The 19,424-nt window shown below is 41.6% G+C and overlaps 1 protein-coding gene across 14 annotated transcripts in view; it reads right to left on the bottom strand.

Moving 5' to 3' along the window:
- The window catches only part of RASAL2 (RAS protein activator like 2), a 236,858-nt gene that overhangs the window by 69,865 nt on the left and 147,569 nt on the right, over positions 1 to 19,424 (bottom strand). For 10 of the 14 annotated variants that reach the window (XM_082229010.1, XM_082229011.1, XM_082229012.1 and 7 more), the window contains one exon: positions 7,282 to 7,388. In XM_082229010.1, coding sequence (XP_082085136.1) covers positions 7,282 to 7,388 — 107 coding nt within the window. Of the gene's footprint in view, positions 1 to 7,281; positions 7,389 to 7,541; positions 7,579 to 8,002; positions 8,040 to 13,434; positions 13,532 to 15,910; positions 16,051 to 19,424 lie in introns of those variants that run through there. The other 4 variants (XM_082229005.1, XM_082229001.1, XM_082229002.1 and 1 more) reach the window with 4 other exon arrangements.

Below are 19,424 nucleotides of genomic sequence, written 5' to 3'. Positions count from 1 at the left end.
AAGGGACCAACTGTACTGCCATAGGCACTACACACTCACACTACAACCAGCCACACACCACAACCTATTCTGTTGGCTACAATAAAAAAAAAAACTTATTTCAAGCCTAATTTCAGGGGGGAGATGTGACCCCCATGGATACCAAGGACGGCCTCTGTGGGGCCATGGAAACCCACAGGTGTCACACTGGTAACTCCTGCATTATGGATATCATTGCAGAAAGAGGTTTAAGAGACAGGCAAAATGTGTCAGCTTAACACTGCATTCCTGTATGACTTTTACGCCTCAAGGTATTTCAAAAATGCAAAGTGATGTTAAGCTCCTGCTGGTATGGCTATTCAATAACTTTATTTTAAAAACTGCAGTTGCCTTACCAGGCAATCAGAGAAGTGATCGCTGGTTCTCTTCATAACTTGGCACCCCAAAAACTCAGTATAAACTGCAGACTTTAGTGGTAAAACATTTAAAGGACGTTAACAAAAACCATTAGCTCTGTTCTCAAAAGAAGCGGAGACTTTTAAGAATCTGAAGGGTTGTAACAAATAGGATTTATTAAAGGAAGTCAGCTACCCCCCCCGGGGGGGGTTATTTTACACAGGTAGGAAAGGTTTTACAGCAAAGGAAATTATGAAAAAATGCACAGAAGAGAGAAAAAAGAATGTTGGGTTCAGTGAGCAAGGCAGCATAGACATACAATTATCAGCATCATTCCAACATGCAAAATTAAGGTACACGTGCACCGTTTGCTCATACATTGAAAGGTATGTCACAAAGAAGGTGGAAGGTTTTGCTGATCTATGAGACAATAACAAGATTTATAATAATAATAATAATTTATTATTTATACCCCGCCCATCTGGCTGGGTTTCCCCACCCACTCTGGGCGGCTTCCAAACGAATATTAAAATACTGTGATACATCAAACATTAAAAGCTTCCCTAAACAGGGCTGCCTTCAGATGTCTTCTAAAAGTCTGGTAGTTGTTGTTCTCTTTGACATCTGGTGGGAGGGCGTTCCACAGGGCGGGCGCCACTACCGAGAAGGCCCTCTGCCTGGTTCCCTGTAACTTGGCTTCTCTCCACGAGGGAACCGCCCGAAGGCCCTCAGCGTTGGACCTCAGTGTCCGGGTAGAACGATGGAGGTGGAGACACTCCTTCAGATATACAGGACCGAGGCCGTTTAGGGCTTTAAAGGTCAGCACCAACACTTTGAATTGTGCTCGGAAACGTACTGGGAGCCAATGTAGGTCTTTCGAGACCGGTGTTATATGGTCTCGGCGGCCGTTCCCAGTCACCAGTCTGGCTGCTGCATTCTGGATTAGTTGTAGTTTCCGGGTCACCTTCAAGGGTAGCCCCACGTAGAGCGCATTGCAGTAATCCAGGCGGGAGATAACCAGAGCATGCACCACTCTGGTGAGACAGTCCGCAGGCAGATAGGGTCTCAGCCTGCGTACCAGATGGAGCTGGTAAACAGCTGCCCTGGACACGGATTTAACCTGCGCCTCCAAGGACAGCTGTGAGTCCAAAATGACTTCAGGGGCACAGTTACCCCATTCAGGACCAGGGAATCCTCCACACCTGCCCGCCTCCTGTCCCCCAGAAACAGTACTTCTGTTTCCATATTTCATGTTCAGCAGCCCCCCTACAGCACAGAACTTCAAGGTCACTGAGCTGGAGTAAATACATGGAACGGCTTCACAAATAATTCAAAAGCCAGAAAGTTTCATTTGAGAAGGTTGCTTTCTGCTTTGTAAAACTAAGCCTTGCCATGAATCTGAAAAGCATGAAATCAAAGCAAGAGGAAGATGCTAAGCTGAAACAAATGAGTAGCTCTGGCCTAACAAAAGAAAATTGATGCTTCATGTCAGGAAATATTTCCCAAGGTTATGGTCCATTAGATTGTGGCAGTTCCGATCAAAAGAAACAGAGAAAACTGCTTACTATCTGAATATTTTGTGGTGAATTTACAGTAGAGAACAAAATTGTAGGAACAAGAAAGTAAATAACATGTCTTCGGTTCTTCTGACTTCTTGCGTACATGGCAGCGCAGCATATCTGAAGACATACTGCAAAATACAAACTGACCGACAGAGGTTTTTATTCAGATGCTACTCATGATGGCACAAGACCAAAAGGTGGGGAGTGCTCAAAGTTCACAACCAACCACCAGCGGAATTCCTTTGCCCAGCCTTTGTCAATCTGGCGGCAAATGGGAGACAGAATTTGGCAAAGTCAGCAGGAAACTACTAGCATCCTTTTCTATCAACATCCAGCACATCTTTGGGAATTGTTCAATTCTGTGCCATTTTGTTTCCTGTGGGAAGGAGTTCCATAGCTCAGCTTCCTTTGTGCTATTTGCTTTGGGGGGTGTCTTAACAGCATCATTCATGTAGAATTTGCTGGTCTAAAAGATCCAAGTAGAAAATGATTTTCATTTCACACTTTCCCCTTTCCAATCCCGCATGCCTCTTAAAGTATCTTGATCCATCTCCTGTTGTTTCTTATCCTATTCTTTCAAACTTAACTCTACACACACCCCGCGCGCCCCCTCAACACCCTGTCAGTTTTTCATGCTATTTCCTTGGCTTTTCTATATTCACTTCGTTCCCCTTAAACAGCTTTTCTCACTTACCCCTTTCCTTTCTATTTCCAGTGCATCATTATCATATTTTTGAAATACAGTGGTACCTCAGTTTAAGAACAGCCCTGTTTACAAACTATTCAGTAAATGAACTTTGCAAAACCAGAAGCAGTGTTCCAGATAGCGAACTTTACCTCGATCTACAAACGGAAGCCAAAAGGTGGAAGGGCACCAGCAGTGGGAGGCCTCATTAGAGAAAGCGGGCCTTGGTTTAAGAACAGCTTTGGTTTAAGAACGGACATCCAGAACAGATTACGTTCGTAAACCGAGGTACCACTGTATCAGCCTTTAATCTCTTTTTAAAATATCCTTCAACACCTCTTCTGGCCCTTTTCCTTGGGGGGGGGGGGTTGTTTGCAGCATTCCTGGACTTTTCTGTCTCCTGGCATCAAGGAGATGCTGGTGTTGGCATCAGTGCAACCCAAAGGTTATGGCATGGCTAGGGGGGCACCACTGGCAAGTCATGAGGCAATGGGCAGGCTCTGGCACTGAGGTTCTTAAAAAATGATTAGACAACCTCCTGGAGCAGAAAGCTATCCCTGGCTACTAGGAAGGATGCTTCTGAATGAGAGTTGCTAGAAACACAGGAGGGGAGAGTGCTGTTCTGCTCAGGTGGGCATCTGGGCATCACTGTGAGAGCAGGATGCTGATTAGATGGGCCACTGGCATGATCCAGCAGGCTCTTATGCTCTTATGAGGTCAGGATCTGACTCTTGAGTCATCCCTTGTAAGCATAAACTGCCAAGTATACAGTGGTGCCTCGCAAGACGAAATTAATTCGTTCCGCGAGTTTTTTTGTCTAGCGAATTTTTCGTCTTGCGAAGCACGGTGTTGGAAAAGTTTTGGAAAAGCTTCAAAAATCACCAAAAACCTCAAAAAGGCTACCACACCGCGTTCTATGAGTTGCTCCTCGAAGTCAAGTTGCAACTGTATTAACGGTGTTAAGAAAAAGGAAACAAACTTGCAAAAAACGCAAGAGGTTTTCGTCTTGCGCAGCAAGCCCATAGGGAAATTCGTCTTGCGAAGCAGCTCAAAACCTGCAAAAACCTTTCGTCTAGCGAGTTTTTCGTCTTGCGAGGCATTCGTCTTGCGGGGCACCACTGTAAGCTGGTCAGTGGATATTCATCATGCAGTAAGTTGGTAAAAAATAGTAACCTCAAATATTTAAATTGAAGGGCAAAGTTGAATTTTAACCGTCAGCCTCTAAATACAGGCAATTCCAAACACTCAACAGCCAGAGAGCTCTTTGAAGAGTTCCTTCCAAAAAGAACAAGGAAAGAAACATTTCACTTGCAGTACATTATGTAACTGTAAATCAAAATTCCAAGCGCTGGACAAAGGCCTATTAACAGTCGTACAGTTTAGTCGCCTTCTCTGTATGGATGCCACTGTTTGGCTCCTACACAGACAACTGCGGAAAATGTACTGGATGTGAATGTTCTATTCAGAAGTGAATTTTTAAAATAGCCTGGTTGCATTTTTAAAAGACACACACACACAGGCGCTCCCTGAACGCAACATATCTCTAACGCCTTTATTTTCAAACCGCCAATCTGTTTCTGAGCATTATGTCATGCTTTACCCAGGAAGTGGGGGCACGAAGAGGTTGAAGTTCAGCTTGTTACATTTTTATCCCATCCCACCCAGGGGCAAATTTCTGCAGGTTAATTTCATTTTATCCTCACAACAGCTCTCTAAAAAAACTTTGGCAGGGACACAGAGAACTCACCAAAGACTCCTCTATAAACCTCAGAGCTGAGCTACAATGTGAACCCAGATCTTGCTAGCTCACAAGCCAAACCAAGCCCATTACACATCTCTGCCTGGAAAATCCAGTGTTCACCACATTTTGAAATGAGAGAATGTAAACGAATCTGAAAGTCTGAATACGCTTTGCATGCAAGTGCTCCTCCTCCTTGAGGATAACTTTACTATAACAGGGCTCTACTCCATGGAGTCAATAGTTTAAAAGTTGAGCCAATCCTATACCAAATACTTGAGTAAAGAGTTAAAAATCATTTGCCTGTCGCCGTGTCTCTGTTGCCTAGAATGCAAACTTGACAAAATATGAAACCCAACTGCAACAACAACTGAAACACCTATGAAAGCTTCTTATTTATTTATTATTTGCAGTCTTCTTCTGCTATAAGTCCTATAAGACTGGCACTGCACTTCCTTGCAATGTGAATGTCAGAAATCCTTTTCTTTTTTACATCAAAGCTCTTCAAACCACAGGAAAATATGTTTTCCTTTTGGCACAAACTGAATTTGTAGAGTGGCATGGTAGTTGTGGGTGACCCTGCTTGACAAACAGAAATGTTACCATAGAACACACAAGAGCACATGCCTATCTTTCATACAATGCTTAATTTTACAGATAATCATTGGAATAGCAGCAAGCAAACCATCCCATCAAACCAGAAGGGCCAAGTTCTTGCAGGCAACTTCTGTGAATGGAAATCAAGTCATTTGGCCCTCAAGTGTCAAACACTGTATTTGATAATAAACATTTGGAAATACATGCTAAAACAAATTTCCCTGGGTGAAGAGATTAGGAAATGCAGCTGATTCTATGCCTCAATAAATTATTGTTGTGTTAACTATACAATATTGATCCCAGAATATACAAATGATTATGGCAGGGTTGCTCAAAGGTTAAATAGGAAGAAGAGTAGGACCCATGACTGCAGTGTGAACTCTCTCTCTCTCTTCACTCTGACAATGCATATAACATGGATCACCTAAATGCTGACATAGCAGTGTTTAATCTGTTTGGGATAGATCTGTCATTCATTTAATACTTTTAAAAAAAGGAAAAGGGAAATGCTCAAACATACAGTTTATGCCAGGTTTGAAATGATTATATAACTAAAGCTCATTAAATGCTGATCCACTTCAATGAAAGCAAAACTCAAAATAGTCTCTTCCTAAAAACAATCCATGATGGCTTTGTATAATAGTTTAAAAGTGCCTAATGTTAAGAACATTAATAGAACTGAAACTATTGTCAGCTGAAAATTTCTATTCTTAATAATTGGAATGGAGATAGGAGGGAGAGGAAAAAGAGGTTGGGAAAGTAAGACAGGCTGGGGGATTAAGTGAACAAAAGGACCCTTCGCCTATTTCTTGCAGACCAGTAAGTGGATCATAAAACTACTGCCCAGAATATTGTGGCTGACTACATTTTTCTTTTTTTTAAAGGTATACTTTTTAAAAAGCATGTCAGCTTTAACTTGATTTGTGCAGTAATCGAGTCGCCTTTTCTAGTAGTAGTAATAATAATAATCATCATCATCATCATCATTATTAAAAGCTACATAAATATTATAGCAGTTGTGCTACAATTTTGATTCATCAATTGTTAACAAATTATGGGAAGAAATTCCCGGCTTTTGGGATTAATTGTTACAAAACCCAAGTAATTTATAACCAAATATTAGGGCTCATTGTGCAAACTGAAGGCCAATACGCAAGCCTGAAATGATAAGTTCCTCTGCCTTTGAAATCCACATTGCTTTTTTGCTCACTTTGAATAGATTCCCCCCCCCCCTTATTGCTGTTGTGAAAGTAAGGCCCTTTTGCCCAGTTGGGCAAATGAAGGGTCTCATTCCTCATTGAGTCTGAGTTTTCACACAGATACTAGCCATGAGATGCACCCAAAATGCAAATATATTTTGCAATTGAAGGGTTACATTTTGCAAACCTGATTTTTAAAGTTTATAGCATCTATGAGAGTGGCCAGCACAAATCAGGATATCCTCATTTATTGATTTGATTTGATTTGATTTGCGTACTACTCATCCAACCAACCTCTTCAGGCAGTTTACACAAAATAAAATACAAAATACAATTCATAATAAAACCACTAAAGCCAAAATAAAATAAATCACATCAGAAACTCCAGCTAAAAGCAGTGTAACACACAGCAGCTAAAACAAATAAAATAATTAAAACCAGCATAAAACTCAGTAAGGGGGGAGGGAATAGGAGCAAAAATCTGAAGAACCCAATGGATTGTAATGGAAAGGCCTGAGGGAACAGATGGGTTGTTGCATCTAAAATACCATCGTGCAGGTACCAGGCAACCCTGTCTGAGAAGAGCATTTCATAAGCAGAAAGCAACCCCCCCAAATGTCCTCTCCATAGATGTCACCCACATCACTTCATTAGGTGGGGTGACCTGGAGAAGACCCTCTGATGAAGTATGGAAAGGTGTGTATGGGTCTCATGATTGTCCTTTCTGCATCACCTTATGGTGAAAAACAGACATCTTCCTAAAGTGTGTAACCTGGGCCAACTACACATTTTTTATTTGGAAAAGAGCTTCGCTATCTACTATACAGTCAACATAGTGGTATCAGAAGTATTTCAGTATAACAGAGATCCATCCACATGAAGCCTTATCATATAGTTTAAGACATTTATGACTTTGGGTCAAGGATTAAAAAAAAGGCAGGGATAAGTTTTGGGTCTATCAGGAGATAAATATTGATCAGACAACTTGTGACAATACGTCTGCCTTTTGGCTGCCTACTGAATTCTTAACCCCAAATTGATAAGGAATGCTGTTTGTTCATAGGCCATTTTAGTCACCCTGACCTTCAGCTGGGACCCCTCCCATTCCAAGGAAAGGATACTTACCGGCACTTTAAATGGAGATGTATTTGATGGGTCCATGGGGTTGGTTTTGTCTGATGTGCTTGTCCCTGAGATACTCCGTCTGCGAGGAGACCTCTCTGCTGGGACCTCTGGAGGGGGGAAGGGGAAAAGGTGAGAAAAATGAAAGACCATTTCCCGCAGGCAGACACATTTCTCACTATTTACAGGCTATGGAAACTTTACTCTCGTTTGCAAAGCGAACATCGCAAGCAATTCAAGACTCTGCTCTGTTCAGTACTTACTTGGCAAAGTTACAGCACACATATTATCTGCAACTGAAAAGTACTCAGGCATGAAGGGAGTTAATTCTGCCAAGCACAATAAGGAGATGCTCCTGATATAAACTGCACTGAACATAATTTGTTAAAGGTTGAGGTTCGATATCATAGGGATGGTCATAATTCATAGTTCAGACAGTAACAGCCCTAACCTATGCACGTTTACCCATAAGTAAGTCTTGAGTTAAATATTACTTCCTCTAAAGTATGCACGAACAAGACTGTAACCTAAGGCCACCAAAAGATTCACACACTTGATGGTGCATAATATGAAAACCACTGCAGATAAGAAAAAATAGGTCACTTTCTCCTTGTTCTGACAGCATGACCTAAGCTATGACTTTGTGATCACAACATCTGCCTAAACAAAGACAACAGGATCAATATGTACATTTTTTTCACAGAGAAAACTATAGATAAGATACCTTTATCACAACTGCTGCCCATTTCCAGTTCACAAACCTAAGCTTAAAGGAATGCACCTTAACTGACAGACACTCAGCACAGAATAGAGAAAACCACATCCTAAGAAAAAGTCCATTGTTATCTTCGGGATTGAAAAGGAAGGGAGTAAACTATGACGCCGACGGCTGGCATTTTTTATTCCCGCTGTTCTCCTTTCGGGAGACAGATGCAGCTTAAAGTTCCATTTCTGGCCTCCTAGCCCTTGGGATCCGTGCTACTTCCACTTAAGAGAAAGCCGGTTTTCCCCCACTCTCCCCCCTCCCCTCGCTACAGCTTGCAGAGAGCAAGGAGGAAATGCACGAGAAGACTGCAGCTATTCAATCAATCGGTCTGAAGGCACATCCTCCTCATCAGTTACTTTCAAGCTATTAACAGACACTCAGCAGCCAGCTCTCCTCAGTTTCAGAATATTTCCCTATCCATCCTGATCCCCGGAGTCAAAGGAGAGGCGCAACCAGCCAAGTTCCAGAAAAGGAGGTTTTCTTCACTGAAAAATAACCGCGACAAGATTCCCACCAACAAATCCTTCTGTGATGCTTTTGCATAACAGAGTCTGATTTTACCAGTTCTACGGCACGGTGCATCCATGAAGACTTAAAGGGGGGGAAATCTGACATGATGAGAGATGGCATTAGAAAACTGGATCCTGACAAACTGTGAAGAGCTTCACACCAGAGGATACGTCTCTTCTTGTTTAAAAGTGAATTACAATGTTAAATCTGTATCCAGAAACTTGCAAAAAAATGGGTAAAAGGCAGCATTTGGGAGATATTCCAAAGTCAACCACGCCATAGGTTTAAAACCGAAGAGGTAGATTTCTCCATGCAGGATGGAAATTGTAGTCTGCAACAGAGATCCTTCACTTGTAACTCTCCTTCAGCATAAACTGGTGATAAAAACAGGGTAGTATCTCTCGCCACAACCCATGGACTGTCTGCTCCTTCTTTCAGGATTACTATGTTTTTAAGTCTCTCAAAATCCTTTGCAGAGATTGCTGGTTTTATTCCAAAATGATGTCTTCTTTTCCGCAAAAGGTAAAAAAGAAGCCAATATCTTTGCAGGCAGTACGCTGGATAAGATCACAAATGGCATTTGTTCTTCAGAAAAAGAAATAGAAAAAAGACAAAAAAATAAAGAAAGCATATTTGGGAAAAAAGGAACTAAAAGATGTGCTTTTACTCCAGTTCCGGCACAGTCAGGCATTGCAGTGAGGCTTGGCTAGTCCTGCTATATGCTCACTCAGGAAAATTGCTCCTCCTTATCAAAGCATCTGTAGTAATTTAGCACAGTCTGTTGGATTTTGCAGAGTCATACATGAAGAAGCATAAGTCTGGATCCGCCTGTCAAAAACAGACTGCTGTATTTTTTTTTGGGGGGGGGGGAGGTCTTGTTTTAAAGGAGGGAAGAGGAAAATCCACACTTGTCCACGCAACTTCCACCTACCAGAAATAAGAGACCTAGAGATCAGCCAGTTTGCAAGCTTCTGATTTCAGAAAGGCCAGAAACTTTATTAAAGAGAGTAAGAAGATAAATCCAGATAGAGATGAGATAAACTTCAACTTTGCAATTGATGGACCAGGCATAGCAAAATAAGAAGGCTGCTGCTAGCCATCACAGGTACTTCTAACTGCGCATCAACTTGCTGAAAATACTGCAGCTGCTTTTTCTGTGCCCTTAAAATGGCTTTTCTGCTGAGTTGGCTGGAAAATCTATACTACTGCCACCAGGCCAAAATTAGATTGTTGCCCTCCTCTCCCAATGCATGTAACATAGTGCTTCTGCACTATTTTCACCTGCTGCAAAAATCAATGCACCTCTTCATCTTAAAATATTAAATTACCACAATTCACTGCATGACTCATTCACTACGGCACAGATCATACTGTCTCTGAGAATCAACAGGAGCCTAAAACCTTTAGTCCATTCTCTCTATACAGCTGAAATGTGAATGGGATCCTTCTTCACCAGTACACAAAGATGTGTGTGCAAATGCATGCACACAAACACACACTCATATTGTGGAAATCTATTACGTGGCAAATATTAGTATTTGCAAATGTTTTGATTAGCTGTTAAATAACATTTGTAGATTGAAACAAGGTCAAGTAATTATTCATGAAATGGCAAAGGCCTTCGGAGACAAATTACAGAGCAGCCCTTTCTTTTTAGCATATATATTAGGGCAAAAACCCACAGAATTTATACAGAACTTTTTGAGTATTCATGGCCCTTCATATGTCTTCTCAAAAATTATTACAATATCCCTGCAAGGTTGGTCAGTTTTACTATCCCCATGTTGCAGATGGGGATGAAGTAAAGGCTCAGAGCTTGTCTAAAAGTACCTGGGGAGTTCATGGCTGAGATAAGACTTGCACCAGTGGCACACTCATTCAATAATTCTTCAAGAACAAGTCAGGAGGAAAGAGGCTTCCTTCAAATCAAAGTGTTACAACCTTACAGTTAATGAGTTTCCGGAAAGGCAGTGATAAAACATGAAAATCACATTTAGCCGTTAGAGTATAGCCCTTAGAGCATAAAGTGATACACTACAAGTCTTCATCAATCAAACATCCAGCTAACAGGCCTGTGGATTTCCTGTAAGCTGGTGGTCTGGTTTAGGAACCTTTAGTCCTTTTGCTTGATTTTAATGGCATCGCAGGACAGAGCTGCCCTGACAGCGTAACTACGTTGCCCTGATATAACACACACCCACACCCATTACTCTGGCCCATTCTTTGGTTTCCAACCTTGATTCAGGAGCTCCCTTATCAGCTAAAATGCTAAATCACAATTAAAGGAGACAGAAGATATTAGAGAGAGGGAGAGAGCACACAATCATTTTTGTACACTCCCAAATATAGTTACTTTTGGGGCAGTTTTACATCTGTACTGGACATAATACAGGGAAAGGGGCTTTCACTTCCCAGAGTCATTTTGAATCATAGAATTGTAGAGTTGTAGATGATCCCCAAGGTTCATATAGTCCACCTCCCTGCAGTGCAGGAATATGCAGCTGTCCCATATGGGGATCAAACCTGCAACCTTGATGTTATCAGCACCACACTCTAACCAACTGACATGCTTTCTTTTACTTGGGAATACAGGCTGGTAGGAGGAAGATGAAAGGTCCCAGGTAGGTATGAGAAACCTGTGGCCCTTCAGTTGTGGCTTGACCACAGCTCCATCATCCCTGACCATTGGCCATGGTGGCCACGGCTAATGGGAGTCGGAGTCCAACAACGTCTGGAGGGCCAAATGTTCTCTATCCCTGGTCTAAGGCCTACAGAGAGGAGGTCGGGAAATACCAAACAGTGTTCAAAGGATCGCCACAGCAGGAGGAAGAAATGGGTTGAGAAATCTGATATAGGAGCAGCTGAAGTAAAACATGAGGCGGGTGAACAGGAACTGCCCTGTTGTAATCCAGTCCAAAACCAAGGATCTTCATAGCTTTAGACTAGAGGAAGCGACCTAGAGACACCAGCCGTGGATGGCTTGTTGGTATGGTGTTGGAATGGGCAAATGCCTTTGTCAGGGCCCTGCAAACTGGAGGAGCAAGCAGGATGGCTCAGAAGTTCTAACATTTGGCACAGAGGCAAGCGAGAAGGAACCTTTCAATCTTCCCTTGAGTAGACAAATACCTAAGGCTGGATCTGGACACATCAAAAAAGTGTTTGGCTTGAAGGGCCAAACCCACTCAAGTCAGGTCAGCCTAATCTAATTTTAAGACCGCTGAAGAGGATTTAAAAAATGTGGAAACATCCACGTATGCTATCATGAGCTCCTTGGAAAAAACACTGGATAGGATAAACAAGTAAAAAATGACTAAAAGGTTAACTTCTATAGAAATACGACATGAAGACAACTGCCAAATACAATTTTTCAAGAGACCAAAATTTTGGAAGTTCAACCAACAATTATGGCATATCAAACTTGCTGACCTACAGAAATGTATCATTTAAGTACCCATCATGTTTGTGCTTCAAACCAATACCATGCAATTGTAATATGGCCTAGAACTGGGTAAATAATTGGGGATGTTGAGACTTCTGCATGGCCCATGGGTATTTGCTCCTGTTAATCTCTTTTAAACAAATTTCAACATTTTGGTAAAAAAACATGAGAAAGATAGCAAACTACCCGAGAGTTCAGGATTTAGCATATAAACAAAACAATCCCAGCATTTATTGTATTGTCACAGCTCTTAATTTTTATAGGGTGATGGGACTGCTCCTGGTAACACACTCTGGAACCATATGGATATACTCCAAATGACTTTATAGGTGCATTTAACATGAACAAGGGGTATGCATTTCTGCAAGCAAGCAATATGGGTGACAACCCCACCGTCATTGCAAGCAACACTATGAACAACTTCTATTAAACACTGTCACATGCATAATTTGCAAGGTTTCTTGAAAGTTCAACTCAAAAGTGTAATAAAACTCAAAAGCCATGTTCTATATACACCAAGGAGCCAAAATGTAAAATAACAAAAGGAAGTTTTGATGGCTTTGGGTTAGACAAAGGAATAGAGAATAGACTCTCCCATAGCTTATTAGTCATTACAGTTCAATGGAAGGTAGCTGCCAGCATCCCTCTGCCTCCTGAGGAGGAAAATAGCAGGAAAAGGCCATCCCTATGTCCTCCTGGTGAGGACCCAGAAACATCTGGCTGGACATTGTGAGAAAGAGCTACATAGTTGGACAATACTTCCTAAGCTCTACAGCACAAAATGTAAAGTGAACAACTTTCTGCTTTATATTAACTTCTCGCTAACTAGCTTAAACAGTTTTTTATGTTGCTTCAATGCTTAGTGAAGGGCAGGAAACAAACAAGCAAAACTTCAAAGGTCACGAACCATTTTATCTGCTACTTTACTGATTTCTTTGGCATCTGAGTTGAATTTCAGAATGAAGTCATACTGGAGAAGTAGAATGGTTGGTATTCTAATGGGATCTCCAGGGTTTTCATGATATACTATAGAAACCATCCAATGTACATGGTGCTTTGCAAAGAAAAGTTTAGAGAGAAAACTGTGATAGGTACCTTGTGCGACAGATTGCTAAAAATAGTTCCTCTTAGGTTAGTGAGTTCTAGTTAGTCATATTCCAGTAGGCCAAGTGATCTATAAACTTGCAGACTAAACAGAACAATCAAATATTTTTAGAAAGTGTATTTGTATAAGCAATTACTGTGATACACACAAATTACTCCAGCTTTTATCTGTTTAACAGAGATCTTTTAACTTGCGGCAAACTTTAGAACTCACGCCTCATCACAGAGTGCAACTAAATGCATTCCTCTGACAATTCCAGGATGAAAAACGAAACCCATCTAAGAAGTCTATGTCAATTAAATGTTTGAAGAAAGTAGTATTCCAAGCCTACCGTACCAAGAAATGACAGGAGGCTTCGCTCATCTTCTGTGCTGCTATCCAGCCACTCGGCCGCATCTCCAGGAGAAAGGAAACTCATTCTCCAGCCAGAAAACTTCTCCATACAGAAGACAATGGCCAAACGAATCAAGGGACGGAGGGTGGGAAAATGCAAATGATCCTGGGAGTCCAGTACTTGGACTGAACAAAATGGAAAAAAGGATGGCGGGCTTGGCCCTGCTGCCAACTCCCTAGCTGACAGACCTTTCTGATGAAGGAGACATGAGCAGGAGCAGGAAAGAAAACTGGGTGCCAGTTTCTCACCTCAAGCAGGAAGAACAAAAACAATGTGATGGGGAAGTGGCCTATAGCCTGAGATGAGAAAATAGCATTTGAGAAGATAAAGGGGGAAAACAAAAGGAAAGATCAACAAGACACCCAGCATAATAAAGTCTAATATATGACTGTCTTCCTTTGAGGTAAGGGTGAGTAAGATAAAAAAAATCAGTATCTTTGTTTTTCCAAAAAAAGCTTAAAGATCATTAAAAACCCTGTTAACAACCAGAGAGAACTGCCTCGCCACCAGTCCCCTTTCCTGCCCCAGCTATTATTACAATAGCATCCAAGCCTCTCTTGCAACGCATTTGCTCATGCAATGGCAGGTTGATCAATCTGTGAATAGGAAGAGTCCCTCCCCTCCTCCCTCACCCCCTCCCTCCACCCCTCCCTCCCGCATGGCGGCTGCATTGATCAACAATAATGGAATCTGTTTCCAACTGCCAACAGCAGCATTAAGGATATTAGAACAGCTCCTCTTCATCAGAATGAGAAGCAGCCAACGCGAGCCCAGCTCAACTTCGCCCTCCTCGGTTAATGGGGCTTCCCCCCACCCTTTCGGGAGAACAAAGAAGAGGGGTCAGGAGAAAGGAGTCCTGTTAGGAGGAATCAAAAGAGCCATAGCTACAGAAAGAGAGTCCGTTTAATTGACAAAAGAAGAGAGCATCACAAGACTGCCCTATCTAGGGAGCGTGTGCTGGCCCTGCAGCTGTGCAACGGGTGCTTGCTAGGTCCCCTTGCGACACGGAATCGGGGGGAGGGGGGGATTGAGAAGATATTTTTTATCTGACCTAAAGGGTCACTTCACAGGTTTGTACAAATGCAAGCAAGGACGAGCCCTGACAAATGAGGGGCCTCACAAATCAAAAACGCCTTTGTCCTCCGGGACCAGGCTGACGCTCCGAGAAAAAAACTGCGTTCTTTAAAGGAGCAGGATCCCCTTTTACTCCTTTTTAAGCAAACCAACATCAAATGCAAAATAAACCTATTTTGCTAAATGATACGCCCAATTACAGCAGCCCAATTACAGATTGCTTCTCGTCCTTATTTTGCTGCCAAACGTTTAGTGACAAGGAATTAAGAAAACAACAAGCGAGGAACGGCGAAGCAAAGAAATTACATCCAAGCTAGCCAAACTCCAGTGGTGGTGGCATCCAGCAGATAACATGCAAAGTTCACGGTTAACGAGGGGACGAGAGAAAGCACAGTGTTGAATTAAGAGGAGATGCCAATGCAGAACTGAAGCTCAGATAGTGTCCCTCTTCTGACAGTGGATGATATTATTATTATTATTATTATTATTATTATTATTATTATTATTATTATTATTATTTCTTGACTTTATATACCACCCTATACCCACAGGTATATAAGTAATCAGTAATATTTTCCTATTATAAGTTCCCCAAGAACCCAGAACAGGGCTATCCTAATATACAGGCTTTCTTCAAACTTGTCTCAGTTTCAGTCAGGAAGCAATTTTAAAAACTTGGTTTAATTGGACAATATGGTAACTTAAAAACTCCAAGGATCAAGTTAAAAAGCTAATGGGCCAGCAGAGGCACCAAGTTGGGGGGGGGCAGGCTTGTGTTGCACGTGCATGACATCACACACGTGACACAACCTCCCCCCCCCACAGGCCAGGCTGACCCGCCATCCCTCACCCACCCACCTCCTGCTGCCTTGTTGTGTTGTTTAGTCGTTTAGTTGTGTCCGACTCTTCGTGACCCCCTGGACCAGAGCACGCCAGGCACTCCTGTCTTCCACTGCCTCCCACAGTTTGGTCAAACTCATGCTGGTAGCTTCGAGAACACTGTCCAACCATCTCGTCCTCTGTCATCCCCTTCTCCTTGTGCCCTCCATCTTTCCCAACATCAGGGTCTTTTCCAGGGAGTCTTCTCTTCTCATGAGGTGGCCAAAGTATTGGAGCCTCAGCTTCACGATCTGTCCTTCCAGTAAGTACTTAGGGCTGATTTCCTTCAGAATGGATAGGTTTGTTCTTCTTGCAGTCTGTGGGACTCTGCAGAGACTCCTCCAGCACCATAATTCAAAAGCATCAATTCTTTAGTGATCAGCCTTCTTTATGGTCCAGCTTTCACTTCCATACATCACTACTGGGAAAACCATAGCTTTTACTATACGGACCCTGCTGCCTTACCTTGGGTAAATGGACATGGCTGGATAGAGGTCCTCTGGAACTGAGGGGAGTTGCAGGGCAGGTTCTGAGTGTTCGTACCAGACCAGAACAATATAGAGACCTCTTATTTGCCTGCCAGCCACAGTAGTCAATTCTTTCTCTGCCCAAGGAGAGCTACTTGCCAGTTCATATATAGTTCTAAGTATCCCAGTAGACTAGATCCCAACTGAGTGTTGGGAGAAACAGATGCAATGCAGGAGCAAAAGGAACCTGTTGGGTCCTTAACAGAACCAGAGAATAGGCCCATAGGGCAAATTAGCACATGCAAATCACAATTTCCATATATGCAACTTTCAGAAGGTTAAAAACAAACTTCAGCTCTTGCTGTCAGGGCTTCCGAAATCAAACATTTCTGTCTCTATCCCCAAACCACTCAAAGATAGCCTCAAAGTAGAATCTTATTGCCCAATCTCACTGATAAATCAAGACCACAAGATATTCACATCAATCTTGGCTAACTGCTTTAAAAAAAACCTCCTACACAAACTAATACTCCAGATCAGGCTGGCTTTGCCTGTGGTTGCAACATAACAGACCCCATTAGGAAACTACTGAATCTGATAATCATAGCAAAATAGCCAAAAAACCACTGATGATCATGTCCATAAGATATCCTTAAAGCCTTCAATTGCTTAGAATGGAAATTCCTACTATCAGTATTACCCAGCATAACCTTTGGCCCCAACTTCCTACAAACCCTAAACAAATCTAATGCTAAGCCTCAACTAAATGCAAAATTAACAATATGGACACCAACGCTATAGCAATCCAAAGAGGCACAAACAGGGAAGCCTGCTGCCTCCCTTCCTATTCATCATGGCCCTAGGACCTCTAGCAATCCAACTCCAGGCAGCCCCTAACATCAAGGGAGTGGAAATAAAAGGTAAAACATATAAACTAGGGCTCTTTGCAGGCCTAATGGTCACGACACCATACCCTATTAATACAGCAATCACCTAGCCAAAGAACTCAACACTTTTGTAGTGGTGTCAGGCCAACAAGTGAAGCCTGCTAAATCTGAGGCAATGTGTTTCAACACTCCCTCATATCCTAAAATAAAGATAAAACTCTGTTTTACCAAATTCAGATACCTAGTGGTTCAAATATCCAGAAACCTCAACAAATTATACCTCCATAATTAAAAATCCCCGTGGCGACAAATTAACAAAGACCTGAGGTGATGGAACAATACTAACTTCACTCTCTCAGATAAAGTAGCCACGATCAAAATGATCACCCTTCCAAAATTAACCTACCCATTCTCAACCCTTCCATTCCACCATCTACCAAACCATCTCAGTATGTGGCCGAACAAATTACAACCACTCATTTTATCGTACAAAACTTAAAGAACAGGTCTCAACTACTTGTTCTTTTCGACCTCAGGCTGAGGATGGGGAATTCACAATATAGAATACTACTACCTTGGCAACCAAACACGCATCATAACAGACATTCTAGGAGACAGTTGGATCAGTTGGAGTTAGATACAATTGAAAACACCCCTGCTGCATAACCCTTCCTCCAAAACAAGCTGGAAAAAACCTCCCCACAACACTAAATAGGTTCACACTATCCATTTTTAAGGCATGGAAAGAAAAAGTAGGCATATTGTCCCCAACCCCACTAATCTCCTTGGTTTATCACCCATTATTCCATCACATCACGCAACACAAAGGCTAAATCACCTAGCAGACATTTACAAGAATAATAAACTCTTATTGACACAGGAAATACAGGACAAACTAGGGGATACCCGAATACCCTGCTGATCAGCTGGTCCATAGCAAGGAGAGGAGGCTAAGCTTGGAAACTGGTGCAGAAATGTCTCTAGAAAACTCCTTTTTAAATGAACTCATGTTTTTTTGAACAGCAGTATACAAATATTTTTAATAAACAAATACATATAGGGGCAGCCATTTCCCCCATACAGTTTCTTGTGAGTGAAGGTAAATCACATGCCAATGTCCTGTGCCATTTCCGGCTATGAATGTTTCATCTTCAGATCACATGACAGTAATGAGCAGCTGAGCTGCCAAAACGTGTTAATGAAAACTTTGATAGGCCTGCCTTCTGCGTAGAGTCAATGTCTGTCATTAACCAGCCCTTAAGAGGAACAGCCCAGGCCAGGGTGGTCCAACCAAGTGTCTTAATACTACTTGCCAGTTTGCCTGCAGGAAGGAAGGTTTTATATCTAGGTAAGAAGGCATGGATCTTTTTGTAAATGCAATAAGAATGGATTCTCTCCTCAATTCCCTGGTAGATGATGCGCCATGAAGTGACCAATATTCATAAGAAGGTTGGGCCAGTAATTATTTTGTGGGCTACTAACTTTGGAAAACTGTCTTATGCACACATAAATGAATTGTGCTTGATCTGTGCCCATTCAGGAAGAAGGAGAAAGAAACAGCGCAACTGCAACCATAAGAACATCGCCCTGAGAGGAGGAAAGAATTAGTAGACACACTTTCTTCAAGACAAAGTGGTGTTTGCTTTCTGTTTATTTTGTATTTGATTCTAATTGTTTTAATAATTTAACAAACACTGTTTTCTGAGGTTCGCCTTAAAACTGGTATACACCACTTTAAATAAATAAATAAATATATCTTTTCTCCCTGTTATGTGTATTATTGGAAGAAGATTGACAAACCAGGCTTTAATTTACAGGATCTTACCCTTCTAACACTGTGCTGGATATAAAGGAATTAATAATTTTCCAACTTTCAATTCTTCAAATTGCTACTCTGTTTTCACTCTTGCGAAATGTTAGATGTATATATGAACTTGATTTATTTATTTTTTGGGAAAATGTACAGCAGTAAATTTATATTAGAAAAACAAAATATATTTCTCTCACCTTAAAACTTGTGAGAAGAAACATTATTTATGACTTAGAAAAAGAATTGCCTTTTCGAAGTCATAAAGGGTTGTGAAAGCAAACTAGCCAAAGCAGCTTTATGTCTCTTTGAAAAGAGACACTTAATAGTTCACGGAATCATGGAAATAATTTGAAAAGGGAAAGTAAATTTACAATTTCTCCTTTACTCGCCCAATTATGGTGTTTCCTTGCTAATTCTAAAGCTTTCAGATAAAGAAAAACCAAATGATAACCAACTTTCCCAGAATAATCTAGGCTAAATATTTGAAATAAATATGGACATCTTATTCCAAAATATGAATGCACAACTTATTACATTTATGGGTCTGCTTTTATCTCCTCAATTGTCAAATGTGTCACCTCATAAAATTACAGTACAGCAACAACCTATGAAGCTAAACAGCTTTGGCTACCCTATAGTCGCATTCCTGATAAGCAAAGCTTCACAGAAGTTTGGGTCTGAGTGTTTTAGAAAGTATTCTAGCAAAATTATCATTCATAATGTATGCAAACACTGGAGCCCTAAGAGGCATGGAAAGAGACGCTACGTGTGCACAAAAACCAGGAGTCCTAATACTAAAATCAAAGGGCATTAGC

The sequence above is a fragment of the Podarcis vaucheri genome, assembly GCF_965113315.1.
Source record: "Podarcis vaucheri genome assembly, chromosome: 6".
NCBI classification, from domain to species: domain Eukaryota; kingdom Metazoa; phylum Chordata; class Lepidosauria; order Squamata; family Lacertidae; genus Podarcis; species Podarcis vaucheri.
This window is presented reverse-complemented; position numbering and strand designations above follow the sequence as displayed.